Here is a 22502-nt window from a genome sequence, read left to right as displayed (position 1 = left end):
AGTTAGTGTAATGTGAGATCCACTACCAAGAGTGCTAAGTAAGGGTGTCAATTAATTGTGAACGAACAAAAAAGAAAATTGGTGTCAATTAATCGTGGACAGAGGGAGTGTGACGGCTCCATGTTCGAGAGCTCGTACTCATCGGTGTTGAAGTTTAGGTCAATGGTGGAGCCTCGCGTTCCTGGGGTACCCAGATTTTGCTCCTCCATGGTCGGCCGATACACTTCGTCACTATAGTAGGGATCAATTCCCGCAACTTAACAAAAGTTGTAGTAGGCGGCCATGATAGTTGGAGTCATGGGTTCTCTCAAATGGGAATGTTGGGGAAGGAACAGCCGGTGTACAACGGAGTTCCATCGGGATTTGCTGGGAGACTACAGGATTCATTTTTTTTTTCTTTTCTTGATGGACATAAATGAGATGAGAAAAGATTGGAGTGAAGAGGTGGATATAATGGGGTACTTATAGATAAAAATAATGAGAAAAAAATTCAAATCCTAGGGCGGATACCGCGGCAGAACTGGCCCGCAACAGCGCCACCAGCACTGTCGACGCGACAAAAATTGCGGGATCCTCCTTGCAATAGGGTCGGAAAACTCACCGCACACGGCGGGCAGGTTTATCGGCCCTATTGTCAATGCCTTAAGGCTACAATACTACCTTCGTTTTTGAAAAATATGAACTTTTGAAATGGCCAAAAAAATGAGAAGAAGAGAAAAATGGGTAAAATGAGAGAGAGGAGGAGAAAAATAAATAAAGTGAGAGATATACAAGTAGAGGAAATAGTGTTAATGGATTGTGAGACCACTTCGTAAAGTAGAAAATTTAGAAAGTTTCTACTTTTAAAGAACGGGGTAATACGTTATTCGTAGTTTCACCAGTTAGGATGTAATTTTTGTATAAACACTCCGATAATATGATTAATATTAGGCCAAATGGCCAAAAAAGTCATAAATATTGGTCAAATTCTGGTCTATCACGCAACTTTAAAAATCGATCAGTTATATCATACTCCCTCCGTATTAAAAAATAAAAACATTTGAAACGGCACGGGTTTCAATGCATAATTGGTAAAGTAAGTGATAAAAATTGGTAAAGTAAGAGAGAGGAAGAGAAAAATGAGTAAAGTAAGAGAGAGGAAGAAAAAAGTAGTGAAAGTAAAGTTAGTGGATTGTGAGATCCATGTCCTAAAATAGAAAGATTTTAAAGTTTCTATTTTTAAGGAAGGCCTAAAATGGAAATAGTTGCTATTTTTAAATTAACAGAGGGAGTAACATTTATATTTTTCTCAATTGTTCCATAGCAAAAAATTCCATCATGCTATGTTTCTAAATTTGTGAACGTAATCGTATATAAGTCAGGATTAAAGAAATAAATGACTAAACGCATTAAATGACGTCGATCAAATAGTTTAATATTTTGTTCGTATGATTTTTTCATTTACTAAAAACATACTACTACTACTACTACTACTTCCTCTGTCTCATTAAAAATGAAACGTTTTTCTTTCTGGATTGTACCATTCATCATAAAACGTTTCCTGAAATGGAAACAACAACAACTTTGTTTTTTCACCTCTCTTACTTTATTATCTCCTTATTAGCTCACAAAAACAACACTATATAAAATCTCGTGCCACAAATCAAATATTTCATTTCTAATGGGACAGAGAGAATACATAATTTTCCCAAATCATAAATTGGGACAACTGATAATAATATCAAAATTATGATATAATTGACTATGGGTCATGTTAAAATGCATATAGTATCCAATCCACATCTAAGACTAATCCTACACCATTAGATCTTAAAATGTGTGGATGAGATTAAAACTTGTGGATTTCAATAAATAGTAGATAAAATGTGTGGATGAGATTAAAACTCGTGGATGAGATCTATTTACTTTATTTTTTCTTTCAAGTTAGTCTTATACAACACTAAATTATTATACTTATATTTTACTATACAGACTACTTTCTCAGTCTTATATTTCTTTATTTTTTCATCCCATAAAGTAATTTATATCCATTTATGACAATTATTTTCTGCTTTTCTTTTACTTTATCATTTATGGTCCCATCCATCCCTTACACAATTTCAATTCTTTTTCTCTTTCTCTTTTACTTTACTAGTTATGAATTAAAACTCGTGTCAACCCTAAATGGGCTATTCCTCTGGAACAAAGGAAGTAATACTCAAATTTGCATTTCTAATTTTATAAAATAGTCTATGAATTAATCACATCGGTGAGCCAGGATCATTCTAATAAAACTTCATTTGTGTATATTATAGTTTTGATGAAGACTCGTTCATGATCAAATCCTCGTAATCAAGTACTTGGATTTTTAATGTAGTCTATTGCCATAACTTGAAATTCCATTCATATTCTTGAGTTTCTACCCTTTGTTTTCCCACTTCTTTAATTTCCCTAGTTATTCATGGGATTCCCACTTTCGCTATCCTAGCAAAGTGCGATCGTGACATTTATTTAAGTTGTCATTAGAATGACTACACATCTTCTCAATCACGTAGCTGAAATTGATCCCACTACATTGCCTCTCCAAATTCAGGGCTAGCTTGCAACCCACATATTGGAGTGGAGATCATTAACAGTATGCTCTTATCTATCATGTGGTTGTGATTTTAGTAATCTCATTACTCTATTGATACCAATATCTTATTATAAAATACAGTGGAAAACTAAAAGGAGAAAATAATTAGTTGAAGCATCAACTGATAGTTTCATTTCTAATTAAATGAAAATAATAATACATAAAATCTCATGCTCAAAAATAAATATAATAGGACGGAGGGATTATATTTCTTCCATAAAAGGATAGTTTCTAAAATTGAATCCGGACCACATAGTTTTGAATTGTGCGGTCCAAATTGAATTATATGGTTATCTCCCAAATTCTAGCTGTGTTTGTACCTCCGTTCTTAATTTTTTTTATTCTTTAATTTTTATACCATAATTTATATTTATTGATTATTTTTTGTCTTATTCATTCTTAGGTATTTTCTCTGTCCCATAAAGATAAGGACAACTTTTGCATCGTCCCATAAAAATCTCATTTCCATTTAAAGAAAGGAGTATCACCCATCTGCTATTGCCATTCTATTAACTGTATTTTTGGCCCCCCAACGTCCAATTCCCGGCTTCATCCCTCCAAGTTATAGGCCGATGGTTCGAGTCATATTGTGTGCATGAGTATGTAAATACATATAATAAAAGAAAGTATATATATATGTGGATAAAATGAAATGCAAGAAACAATTAAGATGAGTGAGGAGCGCAGCATAAAAATCTATTAGTAAACACAAACTGATGTGCAAGTTCCTTATAATCCACAGACAACATTAGCAAACTGAGTCACACAAAGCTCCACGAAGGTGAAGCATTACCACCTTCGTGGTCAGATATCCAGCCACATCACAAGCTATGATTTCTCAGTTTAAACGAATACATCAAAACGGAGACGAAATGAAGTGATATGAACACTTAACCGGCTCCCAACGCAAAGAAAAATGACAAACCTACAACACTAAGGGCCCTTCGGACTGCTGATTAAAACAACATGTTAATTCGAAAGAAAGAAAGAATGATGAAAAAATGTGGACTGCTGATGATTATGGATGTTAATCGCGGTGTCAGTCTATGAACAAGTAAACAAACAGATTTCTGGACCTTGGTGTGAAAAAAAAAAAAAACCTGAAATCAGAATGTACTGCTGCTTTCACTGGCGGATATAGATGGCCCTTCGGCCTTCACATGAGTGCCCCCGTTGCTGATATCAAGACCTGGAAAACGCCCAAGAGGGTCTTGGTGCATTGAGTCAGAAAGCATGGGATGCTGCTGGTGATTTGACATGCCAGCTTGAAGAGTATGAAACTGCTGCATTTGCACGTTCAAGGATTCATTTGAGCCAGCTTGAGGCTGGTTAGAAAAGAATGTGGTTTGGTTGTAGGGAAAATGCTGCGTGGTTAAATTGAACGTATCAGATGTGGTTGACATTTCTCCAGTTGCTACTCTAAGTCTTTCTACTTCCTGCCTCAGTGCTTCATTGAGTGCTGCATTTTAGAAGACAATTGTTCGAAAGTATTAACGACTGATGGCACAAATAGCTGGAAGGCGTTTGAACAGATTAAAACTTCCTCAGTCAATGCATCACAGAAGATTTCGATTATTTTACATTGATGAACCATTTAATTTCTAATTGACACTAAAAAAACATACCATCACGTAGTTGAGCTTGCTGTTCCATGGCTTGCAACTGAAGCTTAAGCTCTGTATTCTCGTTACTGAGTCCAGTTGTGTCTCTCTGAAAGACGCGATATTTGTATCAGAAACATCAGGAGACTATAACACATTTTGCTGGAGAAGTTCCAATGGATATACCTGGAACAGAGTCAGTTGCGCGGAGAGAGTAGTTGCTTCAGTTTGGAGGGTCTGAACTTTTCTCTCGAGTTCAGATATATACCGGGCCTTCCTTTCCTTCGACCGAGCAGCAGACTGCCGATTTGCCAGAATCCTGTATGACAAAACAGGTTGTGATTGTTAACAAGAGGAAATCACTGACAAAATGCTGTCATGTCATCACATACTACAAAACTGAATATGTAACTTCAAGCATACTAGAACTGATGAACAGCAAAAATCGAAAGGAATAGCAAACGGACGAGCAGAATCAATGCACGAGAAAATCACAGAAAAGGCTGTTTATGTCATGGTAATAAGTAAAGCTCATACACAATATAGCCATCACCAATAAACAGAATCCAAAACCGAGAAAAAGCCAGGAAATATGATACAGACAGACGAATCAGGACTGCTCTCAACTCCAATGTGGGACATTGAGTCCGTAACATTCGACCCTCCTGTAAGGGCCAATGTCCACCACTCTGAGCCGTTTGGGCTCTCAATGATATAGACCAAACAGGAGAACTCGGCCCAAAAGACTAGTCTGTAACAAGAGAGCCCATTTATTCCCCACACCAGTTGTTCTCACCTCCAAAGCACATTGAGTCCGTAAAAAAATATCTCAATCATCAACTAAATCCCAAATCAAGATCTTCAAATCACAATCCTTGCCATCAAAGAACAACACAAACTAGTTGTGAATAAATGTCCGAGTTCACAGATCAATCCAGCTCAATCCTTACACAATTTCATCACAAATTCACACATCAAAACTCAAGATTCATAGAGATAGATCAATATCAAGATCCAATCTAAAAGTAATCTACAAAACTCAGATCAAATTTGGAAACACAAGAGTTGAAAAAAGAAAAAAAGAAAAAAAGAAAAAAAGAAAAAAAGAAAAAAAGTAGTACCTTTTGGCGCGCTTGGGATCAATAGTCCAGAGCTCAGCGAGCTTATCCGGCGGCATAGCCTTCTTAGCTTCGATGGTGTTGTCATTGAAGAAGAAGCTGGAGCTGTCGACGGAATTGCTGTGGCGATGGCGAGGTCTGGTTTTGTCTGCGTCTTCGTCGGGAGGGGCAGATCCAGGTGCGGCGCTGAGCTTCTCGATGTCGATGTAGGTGGAGAAGGGATCGTCTTCGGATCCCATATCCTCGAAACTTTCGGAGGCCAGATCTAGGTCGTCGGGGAGGCGAAAGTTGACCTCGGAGTGGGCGCGGCGGTGCATTGCATTTGCGGCGGAGATTTGGGTGGACTTGGGATCTTGCATCCTGAATCACACACATACACACACTCTCTCTCTCACACACAATTGTTGTTGTGAGTGTGAGTTGAAAGGAAAGGAAGAGATGAGGGTGTTTGGAGTTGAGAGAGTGGTTTATTGCAGTTGGGATGATGGCGAGTGCAATTTAACTGTTTCTGGTTGACGAGGAAAGAAAAAGGGAAGTGTGAGTGTGAGTGTGAGTGTGTGTGTGTGTGTGTGTGTTAAACTTGAATGTGGGAGTTGGGTGGACTTTTTACAGTAGAATCATTTCCTGGTGTGGGGTTGTGTGTGAGGGATCAAGAATCAAGACCTTCCATTGCTCATGTATTATAGCTAAGAGCATCCACAACCGTGCTCTTGCCAGCGGCACGGTTGTGGGCCCGGGCGGTACTATTCATGCCTGCTCTCTGGCAAGAGCACAACACCCACAACTGTGCTCTTCCGCAAGGACGAGCACAATTAATATAAAATTCAATTACACAAAAACATTTCCATAATATTAAAATTCATTTAACACCCACAATAAATATTACAAATGACAAATAAAATTAAACATTGCATAATTAAAATCCTAAAAATTAAAAATTACATAATTAAAATCCTAAAAATTAAAAATTACATAATTAAAATCCTAAAAATTAAAAATTACATAATTAAAATCCTAAAAATTAAAAATGACACTACTCGTTGCCGAATTTCGCCCACATGTGGTTGATTAGGTCTTCTTGTAGTTGATTGTGGATTCGAGTATCGCGCATTGTGTGTCTTGTCTCGATCCTCTGGCCAACCGTCGTATGCTCGCCTCGGCGTAGGGGAGACCTCGCTGTTGAGCTTCCGGCTTCGTCCTCGTCGTAGAAGCTAGCCGCCCTCGGCCCTTCGTCGGCTATAATCATGTTGTGTAATATAATACACGTGAACATGATGTCGGCGATATTATTCACGTACCACAGCCGAGCCAGGGCCTTCACAATGTTGAATCGAGCTTGAAGGACCCCGAAGGCTCTTTCGACATCTTTCCGCGCTGACTCTTGACGCTGCGCAAAAAGAACCCGTCTCGGGTCGTGCGGGTTGTGGAGCGTCTTCACGAACGTCGACCACCTTGGGTAGATACCATCGGCGAGATAGTAACCCATGCGGTATATATTTCCGTTGATGGTGAAGTCGATCGCCGGTGCTACACCATTCATCACATCATTGAAGAGTGGTGACGAATATAGCACATTCAAGTCGTTGTTGGATCCAGCAACGCCGAAATATGTATGCCAAATCCATAGGCGGTAGTCGGCGACCGCCTCAAGGATAAGCGTTGGGCCGCCGCCTTTGTGACCGCTCAAGTGTTGCCCCCTCCAAGCAGTCGGACAATTCTTCCACCTCCAATGCATGCAGTCAATGCTGCCAAGCATTCCGGGAAAGCCATGGACTGATTCATGAAGACGAAGCAACCGTTGGCAATCATCAGTGGTGGGTGCTCGAAGGAATTCATCCCCAAAAGCAGAACGAACGCCCTCGCAAAAATTCTTTAAACATAGGATTCCAGTGGACTCACCGATATGCAAATACTCGTCGAACATGTCGGCCGTTTGCCCAGTAGCGAGTTGTCGGATGGCACACGTACACTTCTGCAACGCCGTGATACTTTGCCGGCCGGCTGCATCTACACCTGTTTGAAAGTATTCAACACGTGCGGACAATGTGTTGACAATTCGCATGAACAAGCGCTTTGACATGCGAAAACGGCGCCTGAAGTAATCTGCCGGAAACCGCGGCTGGTCGGCAAAGTAGTCGGCAACGAGCCTTTCGTGGGCTCCCTCCCGGTCACGATGGATGTACCGTCGATTTGATCTGGTTCGTTGAGGAGGAGGAGCAGGGGTATTCGCCGCGACATATGCTTCGTAAGCGGCACGATGTTGTTCGTAGTATTCTTGTTCTTCGCGTTCCGCTTCCGCCATAATATGGGTGAAATCCATTTGAGATTTTGAGTGGGTGATGAATGTGTTGATAGTTTGTATGAGAATTATGAATGAGAGATGAATGAGAGATGATTTGATGTGATAAATGGATGATGAATGTGTGTATTTATAGATGATTTTGGGGAAAAAAAAATAAAAAAAAATCAAAAAAATTCAGAAAAAACGGGAAAAAAACGGCCATATTTTTGGGATTTGGAAAATATTTTTTTTTTATTTTTTAGCATTATTTATAATTAAATACCGATTTTTAAAAAAAAAATAAAAAAAAGTTTAAACACAACGGCTATGCCGTTGACGAATGGGAGCGCGCCACGTGTGCGTCCGCTGGCACGGACGTGCTCGATACATCGAGCAGCGCCGTGCCAGCGGCGCGGCTGCAGCGGCGGCGGTCCTGCGCCTTGCCAACGGCGCGGACGACGGTGGCGTCTTTCGCCACCGCTGCGGATGCTCTAAAGGTCACTACCCAACGCGGTGAATTAGTTTACAGATATGATACTTACGGATACCACCTCCTTAGCTTCATATATTATTTGGATGGACATAGTTTTTGCCTTTTTGGGTTGGATTAATTATAACTAATACTCCCTCTCTTTTTTAAGAGTCTCATTTGATTTGGTTACAAATTTTAAGAAATGTAAAAGAAAATTAATAAAAAAAAGATTGTGGATTGTGAGTATCATTTTATATATTAGTTTTATACTAATTGAATATGAGTGAAATAAGGTTAGTGAAATGTGGGGTGTATTACCATTTATGAAATGTTCTAACTGGAACTCCTAATGTGGGACGGACTAAAATGAAAAATCGGGATTCTTAAAATAGGACGAAGAGAGGAATAAGCAAACTTACATGAAACAGTTAATAAAAGCAAGTAAATAATGGTTTTAGAATTTAGAAAAACAAGAGAATTTTAAGGATATAATTTCATAGCTTAGATTTATTAAATACTAACAATTATGATATCCAAATTGCGACTACATGGTTAGTTGGGTGAGTCGCCTAATTATTCTCATTTATAGTAGCTCCAAACAGATTGTGATATTGATCTTCGTGTTAAGATTCATCAATATTTACCTAAGATGTACCAATTGTGTTTGATCTCCAATAAACCAACAAAGGATAGAGATCTAGCCACAAAAATTAATACCATTCTTGGTAAACATATTAATTAATCAAAGTCAGTAGCATACTTAAATCAATAAATGCATATTGTAATATTAAACACATAAAATAAATTACATTAATAAGGAAGCTCAAATTACCCGTAATTTGAAGTTGAACAATTAGTCAATACTATTATTTTCTAGTAGTTCAAAATAATATTTAATTACATTTGAATTGAGCTAGAGCTTAATTTAATTTATTATTTCAATAGATGAGTCTAATCTCCTTGAATCCCTGGTCCAGCCGAAAATAACTTTATAAATAAGAGATTAGACAAGACACAAACTACATAGCCATCATAAAAGGGATTTTCAAAAACTTTAGTTCTCTAGATCAAGTCATATATATATGATCAGTTTTGTCCGCACGAAAGATCATACTATGAGTTTCAGAATACAACTCCCTCTGTCCCAAAATAGATGTCACACTTGGAAATTGACGCGGAATTTTAGAAGTTGTTATTTTATGTGTTAGATGGAGAGAGAAAATAGTATATTTATATTAATGTGAGAGATATTTTTCTAAAAAAGTAATGTGACATCTTTTGTGGGACAAACTAAAAAGGAAAGTGTCCAGAGCCTTTGTCCTAGAGGCAAGGAGCTTAGACATTATTGCATGAGGTGCCGAGTTCGAGCCCTCTTGACATCAGTTGTAATTTCCTCCTATCTATAGTATAGGAGTTTATTTGTAATTTTCTCCCTTATATAGGAGTTAATTTTTGAAAAAAAAACTTAAAAGGAAAGTGTGACATCTACTATGGGACATATGGAGTAATATAAAAGAAGATTCATGGTTGAGGAGTGTAAAGAATTGTCACATGAAGAAACACAAGCAATCGTCGATTCTCTGGAAAATCAAAACTAAAAGTTATCTAAACCGTAGAATTAAAATTTAGTATTTAAATTATTTAGGTTAGTTAATTCAATAATCATGAAAGTAATTAAGTCCTATAATCACCTAACGATATTATTTTGTGAATTTATTTAATTTGCTAAGTTTTCTGTTGCAATATCCAACAATTCGTTCGAGATACACGATTGTTTAGATAATAACTCATCATCGATCGAACCACAAGAAGTAATAGGACTGAATTCCTACTACTACCAAGTAGTCCGAAAACTCATCACACAGATATTAACTTCCACGATCAAATCATAGACACTTGATATTCTTACCATGAATATTCTCCACAAATGCCCTCAATTTCTTGAAGGATTTTGAGTAGTGATGCATTGAATAGACATATCAAAATTCAGTGCAGTCGTCAATGAAAGAGATGAAGTATACTTTACAATCTCTAGTTTCAGTTGACATTAGACCACATATATTAGTATGAATGAGCTCTAGTACTTCATTGGCTCTATTCTACTTTACCTTCAAAAAGTTTATTGGTCATTTTGCCTTCCAAATAGGATTCACATATGCCAAAATGATCTATTTCTAGATTGATATTTTAATGAACTGATCATTTTTCATCCGACGAAACGCCTGGTCGGGCGTTTGAAGACTATATTGCGATTGTCCCAGAACTCCCGGCCGGGCATTTTTCCACTTACAAATTGCCCGGTCGGGAGATACCTACTAATGCCCACTTTTGCCCATTTCGCACTCCGGATATAAAAGGGACTTCACACATTCAAGCCCTAACCTCCCACACTGCAAAATCAAGAGAGAAATCGAGAGATTGAAGAGGATTGAAGGTAAGGAGGCTTCCATCTTCAAGATATTGAAGAAGAAGACTCTCCCCAACATCAATTTCACCTTAGGGAGTTCTATTTTCCATTTCCATTATGTTTTCCTCTGTTAATCTTTGGTTTTGTGTTTGACTATGAGTAGCTAGATTTCCTTTAGGGATTTGGTGAAGTTTGAATGGATTGTATGGATTGAATCTATGGTTTAATGCTTATCTATCTCATTTTGTTGGTTTTGTTGATTCTTGAGCTTTTAATATTTCATTGCTTCGCTACCAATTAGATACATCATTTTTACCTAATTGTTGTCATTAAGAAATGCATGATTAGGATAGATGTGTAATCTACAACTTCGTGCATTACATGTGATCGAGAGATGCATGAGCTAGAGAGAGGCTTGGGTCCGTTGTTATTAGGAGTCAATCTCGAATTGTATGGAGGAGGCTCCTACTCTAGAGCTTGATCCACGTGTTAGATGCACCCGAGAGGGGGTCTAACCAACCATCCCGACTTTCCTAACTACAATTGAGGCCCAATAGATGAGCATGACCCTTAGATGACATCTGTGACCCATTCTAACGGATCCATATCCCTACCTCTCCCAATTTGTATGAAAACCATATTTTATTTGCTTTACTTAGTTAATTTGCCTTTATTGCTTACTTGTTCTTTGATCTTAGTTAAAAAAACCAAAAATACTCTTTCATTAGTCTAAATACTATTTGACATTGCATCATAGTACTCATTCTAGCATTTTAGTCCATGTGGATTGATAATTTAACTTGCCACGTGCTACATACCCCATACACTTGTGGGTGACATTTTGATTGCAAAAATTGCATGAGTCAAGGTTTTGGCGCCATTGCCGGGGACCAAATTTGCTTGTGTTTGATATTGTGATAATATAGAGGATACTAGTTTAGACATTTTATTTGCTTTATTTAGTTTAGTTTACTTGTTTAGTTCTAATTTTCCTTTGTTCCCTCTCTTGTGTTGTGTAGGTTTTTATGCTCACGCGCTCAAGGCGTCTACCCCTTGAGCCGATTGATTTAGAGATAGAAGCCGCCAATAGAAGAAGAGGAGGACGAAGGAGGAGAGCACAAGCTCAACATCTAGTTGAGCCGATGGATAATCCACATGGAAACAATGAAAGAGTCCCACCTCCACCTCCACCTCCACCTCCACCTCCTTTGAATCAAGACCAAATCATTCTCCAACTACAACAAGAAATTGCGGAGATGAGAAAGGAGAGAGAGAAGAAAATGAGGTGAGAGACACCGGTTAGAGATGCATTTGGGAACGTTAATATCCCAATGCCACCCATTGATGCAAGAGTGAATGCCAACAATTTTGAGTTGAAGACGACATTGATTTAATTTGTGGAGCCACGTGTTTTCTCGGGAAGGCCCACGGAGGATCCCAATATTTACCTAGCCAAAATTTTGGAGATTGCCAACACGACTAAGCTTAATGGGGTTCCCGACGATACAATCAAGCATTGTCTATTCCCATTCTCATTATCGGGATATGATAGAGATTGGTTTGATAACATTGAGCCGGGCTCGGTTACAAGTTGGGATGACCTAGCCCAAAAGTTATTGGAGAGGTTCTTCCCTCTTAGCTCTACTCTCAACCTACAAGCGGAGATCTCCCATTTTAAAATGATTAGCCAAGAGTCTATGTTTGAAGCATGGGAGAGATTCAATGCTTTGTTGAAGAAGTGTCCCGACCATGGGCTATCTCCGGGCCATCAAGTGAGCCTCTTTTATAATGGATGCTCGAAATTTATCAAAAGTCAACTAGACTTTGGCTTTGGGGGTTCATTCTTGGACAAGGGGGTCGATGAGTGCAAGAAGATGCTTCAAAGGCTTGCATACACTCGCAAGGGTTGGAGCTCGGGTCGAGATGGTTCAATGTCGGTAGCTTCGGTCATTGATTCGGATGCATTCGATCTCCTCAACCAACAAATGATGATTTTCAATCAAAAGGTGGATATCATTAATTTGGGGTGGCGCCCATTGGAGTGCCTCAACCGCTCGTTGAAGATGTGAATCACATATATCAAGGAGGAAACCAAGGGGTAATCCAAGGAATTTCAACAATTATCGCCCTAACAATGGGGGTGGTAATTGTCAAGGCTACCGCCATCCCTTCAATGTGCATCCAAACCTCTCATATGGAAATCCAAGTAATGCTATCCAACCACCTCCACCTCCCGGATTTGGAGCATCAAGTGGTGCCACCAATGTACCTAGCCCCTCAAAATCCTCGAGTGATGTCACAAATGAGCTTCAAAAAGCTCACATGGAGAAGACCGATGGGATCATGACACACTCCACTATGAGGATTGATAAAGTTGAGACACCGGTAGTGGAGGTCACCACAAGATTGGGGGCCTTAGAACACTAAGTGAGTCAAATTGCTCAAGCCCTTGGGCAAATATATCAACCGGAGCAATTCCCAAGTACTACAATTCCAAATCCGAAAGATTGCAAGGCAATCTACTTGAGGAGTGTGACAAGCTATGAGAGTCCCCTATGCTCGAAAAGGAAGCCTTTGCACAACCTGAAGAAGAGAAAGAAGATGAGGAGATAGAGGTGGAATCACCTAATATGCCACTCGAGATTCATCCCAAAGCAATTGCTCCTCCCAAGCCGAAAGAGGTTAAAATTCCTTTCCCCCAATTGATGCAAAAGATAAAGTTAGATGAGAAGTTTGCAAAATTCCTTGAGATCTTGAAGAGGGTTCACCTCAAGATACCTCTCATTGAGACACTCCAACAAATGCCCGGTTATCTTAAGTTTTTGAAGGAGATTATGTCCAAAAAGAAGAAGTTGGTTGATTACAAAACCGTGAGCTTGACCGAGAATTGTAGTGCAATCATCCAACAAAAGATGCCGGCAAAGATGAAGGATCCGGGAAGCTTCAACATCTCTTGTGTGATAGGGAATGATTGGCAAACTAAAGCCTTGTGTGATTTGGGGGCAAGCATAAATCTCATGCCCTTAAGTTTCTTGTGGAAGTTGAAGTTTGGTGTCTTGAAGGCTGATAAGGCTCATTTCATGCATCGGTTTTGGGGGTTTTATCGCGTAAACAAGTGTTAAAATGTGCAGAAATGCTACTTGTCCAAGGCAGCAAGGCCGAACTGATCAAGCACGTACAAAAGGCAAAAAAGGCCAAAAATCAGGGGAGTTGATCAAGGGGCGAGGTCAAGCAGTTAAAGTGGGGACCGCTGGTTTCTAGAAGGAAAACGTGAGAAAATGAGCTGGATGCGGCGCACCATTCTGTTACCCAGGACGACGCTCTAGAAGGGGACACGTGCCAGCTTGTGAAGACGCCAGGACGAACCGATCAGAAATTTGTTATCTAAAAGCGTCGTTATTCTAGAAGAAAGAGCACGTAGCAATCAATGAGTCGCTCATCCTCTTCATGAGCGAATATTCCCTGTCAAGATCGTTATCCAGCTGGAGGCCGAATCGAGCTTATAAATAGAGGCTGCGCCACCACAAGAAAGTATCGGAGACTTTACTTTCCGCCTAGTTTAGCTTAGTTCAGCTCTCTAGCTTTGTTTAGCTTAGTTTAGTTCAGATCTCTAGTTTAGCTTAGATAGCGTAGTTAAAACGGCGACCGAAGGGAGCGCTGCAGAATAACCATTTCTGTCGGCGTAACTTAAGTTTCCCGCTGAGATTCTTCTCAGTTTACCGCTTTCTTTATTTTCGAAGTGTTAGCTTAGTTTATTTTCACGCTGTAATCGTATCTTAGTTTAATCGAAGTTATTCTCTCTTTTAAATCGCGCATTTACTTTTCTCTTATTACCTGCAATTTACTTGACCCAGGGTTTAAATTTCCGTTGATCAAGCTAGCTAGTTTGAATTCTGCCTAGATAAAACCGTAGTTAAAACTCCCAAGTTAAAGCGTGGCAGCAGCCAACCCCCCTGTTCACTACTCACACACTCGACACACCAACTTCTCTGTGGGATCGACCCCGAACTTGCCGCTTTACTTTTAAAGTAGTGCGAAATCGGGAGTTATAAATATTATCTTTGGCGCGTTTCGGTTCGAGGATTGATTCGATTAAGTGGCAACGACAATTTGCTAACTGGTCTAACCGATTCAGTTATCCTCCATATAACTTGATCCAATCTTAATCCGCGCGTTTCCGAGCCCATCAAAATGGCGCCATTGCCGGGGAAGCATGGTGTTACTTTATGTTTGTGTGTAGTGCGTAGGAGTAAATAGTTTATTTATTTCTTTTCTTATTTGTTTTTCCTGCTGTTGATGAGAAGGTACCACCAAGGCGATTACTAGAATCATCATTTGATATATAAAAGAACTAACAATCGTTGGAGAGTCCAGGAAGCCGACGTAGTTACCACTCGTTATAGAGCAGCTTTAGAGGCAGCAGCAGCAGCTGAGCAAAACCCACTACCACCACCACCAAAGCAAACAGAAGTAGAGATGGTCGTTGTCATCGACGACTCAGGAATCGGCTCTTTGCACGCTCATGTTGAGAAGGAGCCCACACATTCCATTGCCGCCACTCCTGGGATGCGGACCATCGCTATCAAATCAGGAGTGCTGGCCGTCTTGACCCACTTCTACTGTCTCTCGAAGGAATGTCCGTACGCCTTTCTGGAGGAGTTCTGCCGATACTGCGATATTCAGCCCGTCCCGGCTGGATCCACGTCTGAAGATTACAGGCTCAAGGCTATCCCCTTCGTTTTGAAAGGGGACGCAGGAGTAAGGCTGTCAAGGCTACCAGAGGGATCCATCAGGACTTGGGCGGAATTCCGCATGATATTCCTCGACCGTTTCTTCCCAGCATCAAAGACAAGTGCCCTGAAAAGGGAGATTACAGAGGCCAGACAAGAGTACGACGAGCCCCTTGGCCAGTACTGGGATAGATTTCAAGGGCTGATTCAAGCATGCCCCAACCACAAGCTGGGAGAAAAGGAGATCTACTCGATCTTCTACGGCGGACTCACGGTGGACAGCAAGAACGACCTCAACCTCGCAGCTCAAGGGGATTTCTCAAAAACCCCTTTTAGCCAAGCTAAGAATATTCTGGAGAGGCTAATCGAGGCCAAGCGGTCGTATGAGACAACCCGAGGGCAGTACAGACGAGGGGCAATGCACGCAGCAGAGGCGCGCAATGATGAAAAACTAGAAGCTCGATTTGAGCAAATGGAGAAAAGGCTGCTGGAGGCAGTGGAGAAAGCCAGACCACCACCACCAACTGTACCCAAAGAAACGCAGTATGTGCCGCAACCACCGCCGCCAGAGGAACATCATTACTACTACTGTGAGTTTCTCCCAGAGGTTGAGCAAGTGAATGCCGCAGGCCACTGGAATTCAAATGGCAACTGGATCCAGGGGAAGCAGAGAGATGCTCCATGGAGGGATCACCCAAACTTCAGATGGACCGATCAAAATCAGAACCAACCACAACTACCCCCTCCATAGCAGACGCACTCCTTGGACGAGCAGTCCAACTGGCCGTCCCGAATCATGGATAGACCAAACACTGGAGGAAACAGAGTGCAAGGGGGTCAGGCAGGTTGGTCAAGTGCCCCCTCAAGGGGACTGGTCAAGCGAAGGACAATCCAATTGGTCAAGCCGACAAAAGGAAGGAGACTAGGGAGGATACCAACACCAAATCCCCCAGTATAGCAACCAGGGAAGTCAGTCAAGTAACCAAATGGTGAGTTATGTTCCACAGTACTTCCAAGGGAACCAACAAAACCACCAGTTCCAGAGCCAACCAGAGCAGTATGGATCGTCCGGTTTCTATCAGCAAGGTTATGGAGGAGGCCGATTTAATCAGAGAAATAACAGGCAGCAAAATGAAAATCCAGGGGATATGACGATTCCACATCAGCCCAATGATGCGGTGCGTGAAATACAGGAAACCCAGAGGGAACAGAGGGCTGCATTAGAGATGCTTACCAAGCAGTTATCTCAAGTCGCAATATCGTTGGGCGAGCTGAGAGGTAATGAAGGAAAGATTCCGACTACAGTGCAACCACCAGCAGGGCGGGAAAACGTCAACACAGTGTCCCTGAAATCAGAAGGAGTTTATCAAAGCTCAACTACAAGTTTTCCAATACCCACGATCAGTCATAATGCAAACTCTAAATCCGTCACCTCTGATCAAGTCACAGCGGAGGAAGAATCTGACATCCGAAAACAGGTTGCTGAAAAGAGAAGGAGGATCGAAGCAGAAGAAGTGACCAACATGGTCCGACCTGGTGATCTTTCCCCCAAGAGAACTGACCCAGGGGTATTTACGCTCCCAATCTCTGTCAGAAACGTCCAAACAGAGCACGCAATGTACGACCTAGGGGCCTCCATCAATATTATGCCATACTCTATATTCAAGAAGCTGGGGAATGCCAAGCTCGTCGAACTAATATGGAAATACAGTTAGCAGAAGGATCTTGCATTTACCCCGAGGGAGTTCTGGAAGATGAGGTCGTCAAGGTAAACAAATTCATATATCCCGCGGATTTCTTTGTTATAAAGATGACGGAACCAGGAGCGGAGGAGTCTATTGGAATCCTCTTGGGGAGACCTTTCTTATCCACCGCCAACACGGTCATTGACGTTCGCTAGGAAACAATTAATTTGGAGTTTAAAGGAGAGTGGCTTACAGTCGAAATTAATAAAGCTGCAAAACGGTTGCAGGACAAAGAAAGCATACAAACTATAGACGCCATTGGCCCTCGGAGACAGAAGCATCCGATGGAGGAGTCCTTCAAGGAGCCACCATCTGTCTTCACTAAGAGTAAACTGATTAGGGGAGAGGCAGAAGATTGGCTTGAAGCGACAATGACTGGAGCAAGGGATGATCAAGCCGTTGGGGGCGCAATTATGGAATTTTGCCAGCCATCGCGACCCACCGAGGCAGGAGAGGGTACCCAGCCGAGAAGGGTCGAAAAACCTTCTGACCGAACCACCCCACTAAAAGGAATGCTGAAAAGGGATCTCTCGCTTACAAGGCAACTACTCCCCCAACATCACTCCCTGCTGATGCCTAAGAAGCGAAGTTCAACTTAGTCGGACCTTCGAGCAGTCACAGCAAAACTTCCATACCCCATTGACTAAGAGGAGGTCAGAGCATCGTTAAGACGCGCTGGAGCCCTTAGAAGACTCATAAAGGATTTCACTGCAAGAGCATAGGTCCTGACGAAGTCACCCCGGAGCAACGTTAAATATCCTGATGTCTGCGAGACCGCGTTCCCGTTTCTAAGAGATCGAATCAGGAGTTATTCTATGATGCGCGGTCCTGACTGGAATCACTCTTTTGAAGTGATGTGTGAAGCTGGTGACCATGCAATCAAAACAGTACTGAGTCAGAGAATCCGAGGGAAGAGTCATGTGGTCCTCTACGCGTCAAAAACATTGGGTCAGGTGCAAAGAAACTATGATGCGACCAAGAAAGAAATGCTGGCAGTAGTTTTTGCATTTGAGAAGTTCAGACAACACCTTCTTGGTTTGAAGGTGCTGGTGTATACTAACCGTGCGGCCATCAAGTACCTACCGTCAAGGGAGAAGTCAAACCTGCAATTGATCAGATGGTTACTCTTCCTACAGGCATTTGAGTGGGAGGCAGTTGATAGGAACAAATGTGAAAATACAGAGGCGAATCACCAGCGCCGAGCTCTGCAGGAAGAAAGAAAGAGGGGCCTTTCAGACAGAATCCCTAAAAAGCATTTGTATTTGATCAAGTCCAAGTCTGAGAAACAGTGGGTCTACCAAAAATGGAGGACTGATCAAGGAAGACAGAATAGCTGGGAACGACTTGAATCCAAGAAGGCAAGGCTCGCAAGTAGCAACGGATTGAAGGAAGAAGGGTTACCCGGAAAGGACAAAAGGGAGGCGTTTGTAGTGGACTACATGTCACTACCAACGCCTAGCTCGCGCCAATAAACAGGTAAAAGGAGTGATCGAGTATTCATGGATAGTCTGCTTGATCAATCGATAATGTCTAAATTTCTTAATCTGATCAAGTGACATTCCAAGAAAACTCGGTCAGCCCCTTGTTAGTGTAAATAGTCTTTAGTAGGTTTAGTTTTATTTAAATCAAAAGTCTAAAGTAAAAGCAACAAACTGATCGAGTTGGATTATGTGAGATGTCATGGCCCACGTGATCAGTGCAAGTTGAATTCAATTAGTGGTGCAGGGATTGAGATGATTAAAAACAAGAGATGATAAGAAGTGTGCAGTAATTAGAGGAGTGTCAGGCGGCACCGACTGTTGAAATGAAAGGACACCCTGAAGAGAGATGAACGAAGCGTGTCGGGGAAGCTTTGCCACCTGGCATTCTAAAAAGGCGCATCGGTATGCGAAAGGTCGCAGAGACTTCGATAGGAAGGAATCTCAACAGTCGGAGCTCAAGCATAAAAGGGATCTTTCGGATCTCACTTTCCATCAGCTACCTCTTTACTATCCTTATCTAATTCTCTCCAATACAAATCACCTGCAAACATAATCAAAAGAGATGAAGGACAATCAACTTGAAGTTTCCAGTACCTCCTCGTTTTCTTCAGGAGCCGGCATCAACAGTGATAATCAGAGATCCTTGTTACCGCCCAACCCACCAACAACCAGAACCCCTTCATTACCTCCTAAGGTCATCTGCCCACTCCCAGTTATGAGCCCGACTGACATAAGGCGTGTGGGTTTCTTACTCAGAGGTTTCCCGCCGGCGCTGACCCCGTAGAAAGACACATCGCCGTCAAGGTTCGCCAAACAATTTCTCGACCAAAGGACTTCTCTACGCCGCCACCGACGGAGGGTATGCTTGCTCAGAACACCAAGTCACTACCCAGTGGCAAGGACCTTATGCACCTTCACGAAGGGGTGCCTCTTCCTAGTAATCCCCTATGGGAACGGAAGGAGACAGAATGTAACCTTTCTTTGACTATAGAGGTTTACTCCGTCCCGAAAAGGACGCATCACCAGACTCTGAACCAACTCCTTCTTGAAGCTGAGGGTTCAAGGCAGCAGGTGGATGAGAAGAGACAAGTAGACCGAGGGACCATGCCAGCCGCAGAAGCAAGCAAGACTGTGGGAGGCAGCCAAATTAGAGCAGAGGAAGGAAGTGTTCTTCCTCCTCCGAAGAAGGACCACCATACCAATAAAGGTGTGAAAGTCCACTAACGCCGCCAGCTAAGTCTTCCCCTCCCAAGGAGAAAAAGAATAAAAATTCCAAAGAGGAGGAGCTCCAATAAACGTAAGAACCATGGAGGCAATAAGAAAGGCCTGTGAAATGGAGGCTATAAGGAAGGCGTGCAACATCCCCTGATCCAACCATCCAGAAGGCAATAGTATCACCCTCAACTATGTTTCTTTGTGCAAATTGTGTTTTGACTCCACTCTCACACTTAATTCTAAGTCGAGACTAAGTGTGAGAAGTTTGTGGAAAATTGTTTTTAGTTTTGCTTAAGTGTTTTGTGTTTCTTAGCATGTTTTGATTATTGGCACCGCCTCACACTTAGCCCAATGCTTGGTCTAAGTGTGAGAAGTTTCCCTTGTTTGTTTTTGTGCAAATTGCTTGTACCTAACCCTTCTTTCCACTGCATCCAGTCCCTCGAGGACGAGCTCATATGTAGTGGGGAGGGGGGACGGGTTAGTTACAGAAAATTCATACATGCTAAATTTTTTCAAAAATAACAAATGTTAGATAGCAATAAGATAGGAAATATGCATGAAATCGGATAAATGAAAGACTTGATTACTTCGTGGAAGAGTTAGAGAAAGAATTCAGTACGCTCACATGTAAAACTTGATTGCAAAAACTTGATCAATTTGAATGACGCAAGTATGATGGAATCGCTCAATTTCTAAACCAACTGTGAAGCCTCTCTATATGTGAGTTATAAGTCAAAAGTAGAACACTTTTTACTACTCTTTACAAAAGAAAAATTACGAGAGGCTAACTTTTAATATTGAGATGAAAATTGCACAAGTAGTGAGGACTAAAGGCATTAGGATTTAACCGGTTGAGCCATTTTTCTTCCTTCGTTCCACGAACCCGCCTCATTACTAAAGGCACCCCTTAGTTAGCCACTTTGAAACCTTAAAACCAAAAATTTTCATATCACATGAGGGAAGAGGGTCAAGAAGATGAAATTTATCAAGGGGAACAAAAGGGGATAGCAATAGAATAAAAATTAAAAGGTAGCCGGGTCGATCAAGTTAGACAATCAGGTTGATCATATAAAAAAAATTGAGAAAAAGGTTTAAGAAAAGAAAGGGGCAGGAAATAGTTGCAACCTGACCCAGGAAAAAAATAAAATAAAGCCGAAAGTTATAAGGCTAAGGGTCAACATTGACCGAGAAGCAGCATCAAGTGGAAGAAGAAATAAACACCCCAAATTTGATCCAGCAAGTTTAGTCAAATCTTTGGCTTTTTGACTCATGTGATTTTCTCTTTTAAACTTAGAACCCCTAGGACCCTACCTACCCTAACAAGTTACTACCCCTGAGCCATGTTACAACCCGAAACAAAGGCCTTAAGGAACTATCTTGTGCAGTCCGATTCAAAGTATTAGATTTGTAGCAACACCGAGTGAACAGTCCTAACATCTCTGGTGAGAAATGAGTGACTGAGTGAATCCAACAGTGGTTTTTAAATTGAGCAATCTTGACAAGCTGACTCCTTGATCAAGCAGACGCGAAAAAGCAAAAACATAAGCTACTGGTTAATGGTATGACCTCGACCTCGGGTATGATTGTTGGAAAATTATTCGGTCCAATGCATACATGTGTACGTGTTTTTAGTTCTTGTTCTTCTTTCTTTTGCTTGTGAAATAAGTAAACCATGCCTGAAATTTGCCTTATCTTTTTCTTATCTTTTTCTCTTTCTTTTTCTTTCTCTTTATACTTGAGGACAAGTATGTTTTAAGTGTGAGCAGTTTGATAAGGCTCATTTCATGCATCGGTTTTGGGGGTAAAACATATACTACTTGATCGTTTTATCGCGCAAACAAGTGTTAAAATGTGCATAAATGCTACTTGTCCAAGGCAGCAAGGTCGAACTGATCAAGCACGTACAAAAGGCTAAAAAGGCCAAAAATCGGGGGAGTTGATGAAGGGGCTAGGTCAAGCAGTTAAAGTGGGGACCGCTGGTTTCTAGAAGGAAAACGTGAGGACATGAGCTAGATGCGGCGCACCATTCTGTTACCCAGGACGACGTTCTAGAAGGGGACACGTGCCAGCTTGTGAAGACGCCAGGACGAACCGATCAGAAATTTGTTATCCAAAACCGTCGTTATTCTAGAATAAAGAGCACGTAGCAATCAATGAGTCGCTCATCCTCTGCATGAGCGAATATTCCCTGTCAAGATCGTTATCCAGCTGGAGGCCGAATCGAGCTTATAAATAGAGGCTGCGCCACCACAAGAAAGTATCGGAGACTTTACTTTCCGCCTAGTTTAGCTTAGTTTAGCTTAGTTCAGCTCTCTAGCTTAGTTTAGCTTAGTTCTGCTCTCTTAGCTTAGTTTAGTTCAGATCTCTAGTTTAGCTTAGATAGCGAGTTAAAAGGGCGACCGAAGGGAGCGCTGCAGAATAACCATTTATGTCGGCGTAACTTAAGTTTCCCGCTGAGATTCTTCTCAGTTTACCGCTTTCTTTATTTTCGAAGTGTTAGCTTAGTTTATTTTCACGCTGTAATCGTATCTTAGTTTAATCGAAGTTATTCTCTCTTTTAAATCGCGCATTTACTTTTCTGTTATTACATGCAATTTACTTGACCCAGTGTTTAAATTTCCGTTGATCAAGCTAGCTAGTTTGAATTCTGCCTAGATAAAACCGTAGTTAAAACTCCCAAGTTAAAGCGTGGCAGCAGCCAACCCCCCTGTTCACTACTCACACACTCGACACACCAACTTCTCTATGGGATCAACCCCGAACTTGCCGTTTTACAGTTAAAGTAGTGCAAAATCGGGAGTTATAAATATTATCTTTGGCGTGTTTCGGTTCGAGGAT

General features: G+C 41.4%; 1 protein-coding gene and 1 non-coding gene across 2 annotated transcripts; both read right to left on the bottom strand.

Moving 5' to 3' along the window:
* Positions 1-3279: 3279 nt before the first annotated feature.
* LOC121742725 (transcription factor RF2b-like) lies at positions 3280-5967 on the bottom strand. Its single transcript, XM_042135962.1, has 4 exons — positions 5337-5967; positions 4402-4534; positions 4240-4324; positions 3280-4073 (listed from the first exon to the last, which is right to left on the bottom strand). Exons 1-4 carry the CDS (start codon positions 5690-5692, stop codon positions 3721-3723), a joined length of 927 nt encoding a protein of 308 aa, XP_041991896.1. The 5' UTR covers positions 5693-5967; the 3' UTR covers positions 3280-3720.
* Positions 5968-12142: 6175 nt separating this feature from the next.
* On the bottom strand, positions 12143-12249 carry LOC121742818. The gene has a single exon (XR_006038154.1). It is a non-coding gene; the product is annotated as a small nucleolar RNA R71 (small nucleolar RNA).
* Positions 12250-22502: the final 10253 nt, after the last annotated feature.

This window comes from Salvia splendens, chromosome 7 (genome assembly GCF_004379255.2).
Source record: "Salvia splendens isolate huo1 chromosome 7, SspV2, whole genome shotgun sequence".
NCBI lineage: Eukaryota > Viridiplantae > Streptophyta > Magnoliopsida > Lamiales > Lamiaceae > Salvia > Salvia splendens.
Note: the sequence above shows the minus strand (reverse complement) of the source record. Positions and strands in the feature narration are given on the sequence as shown.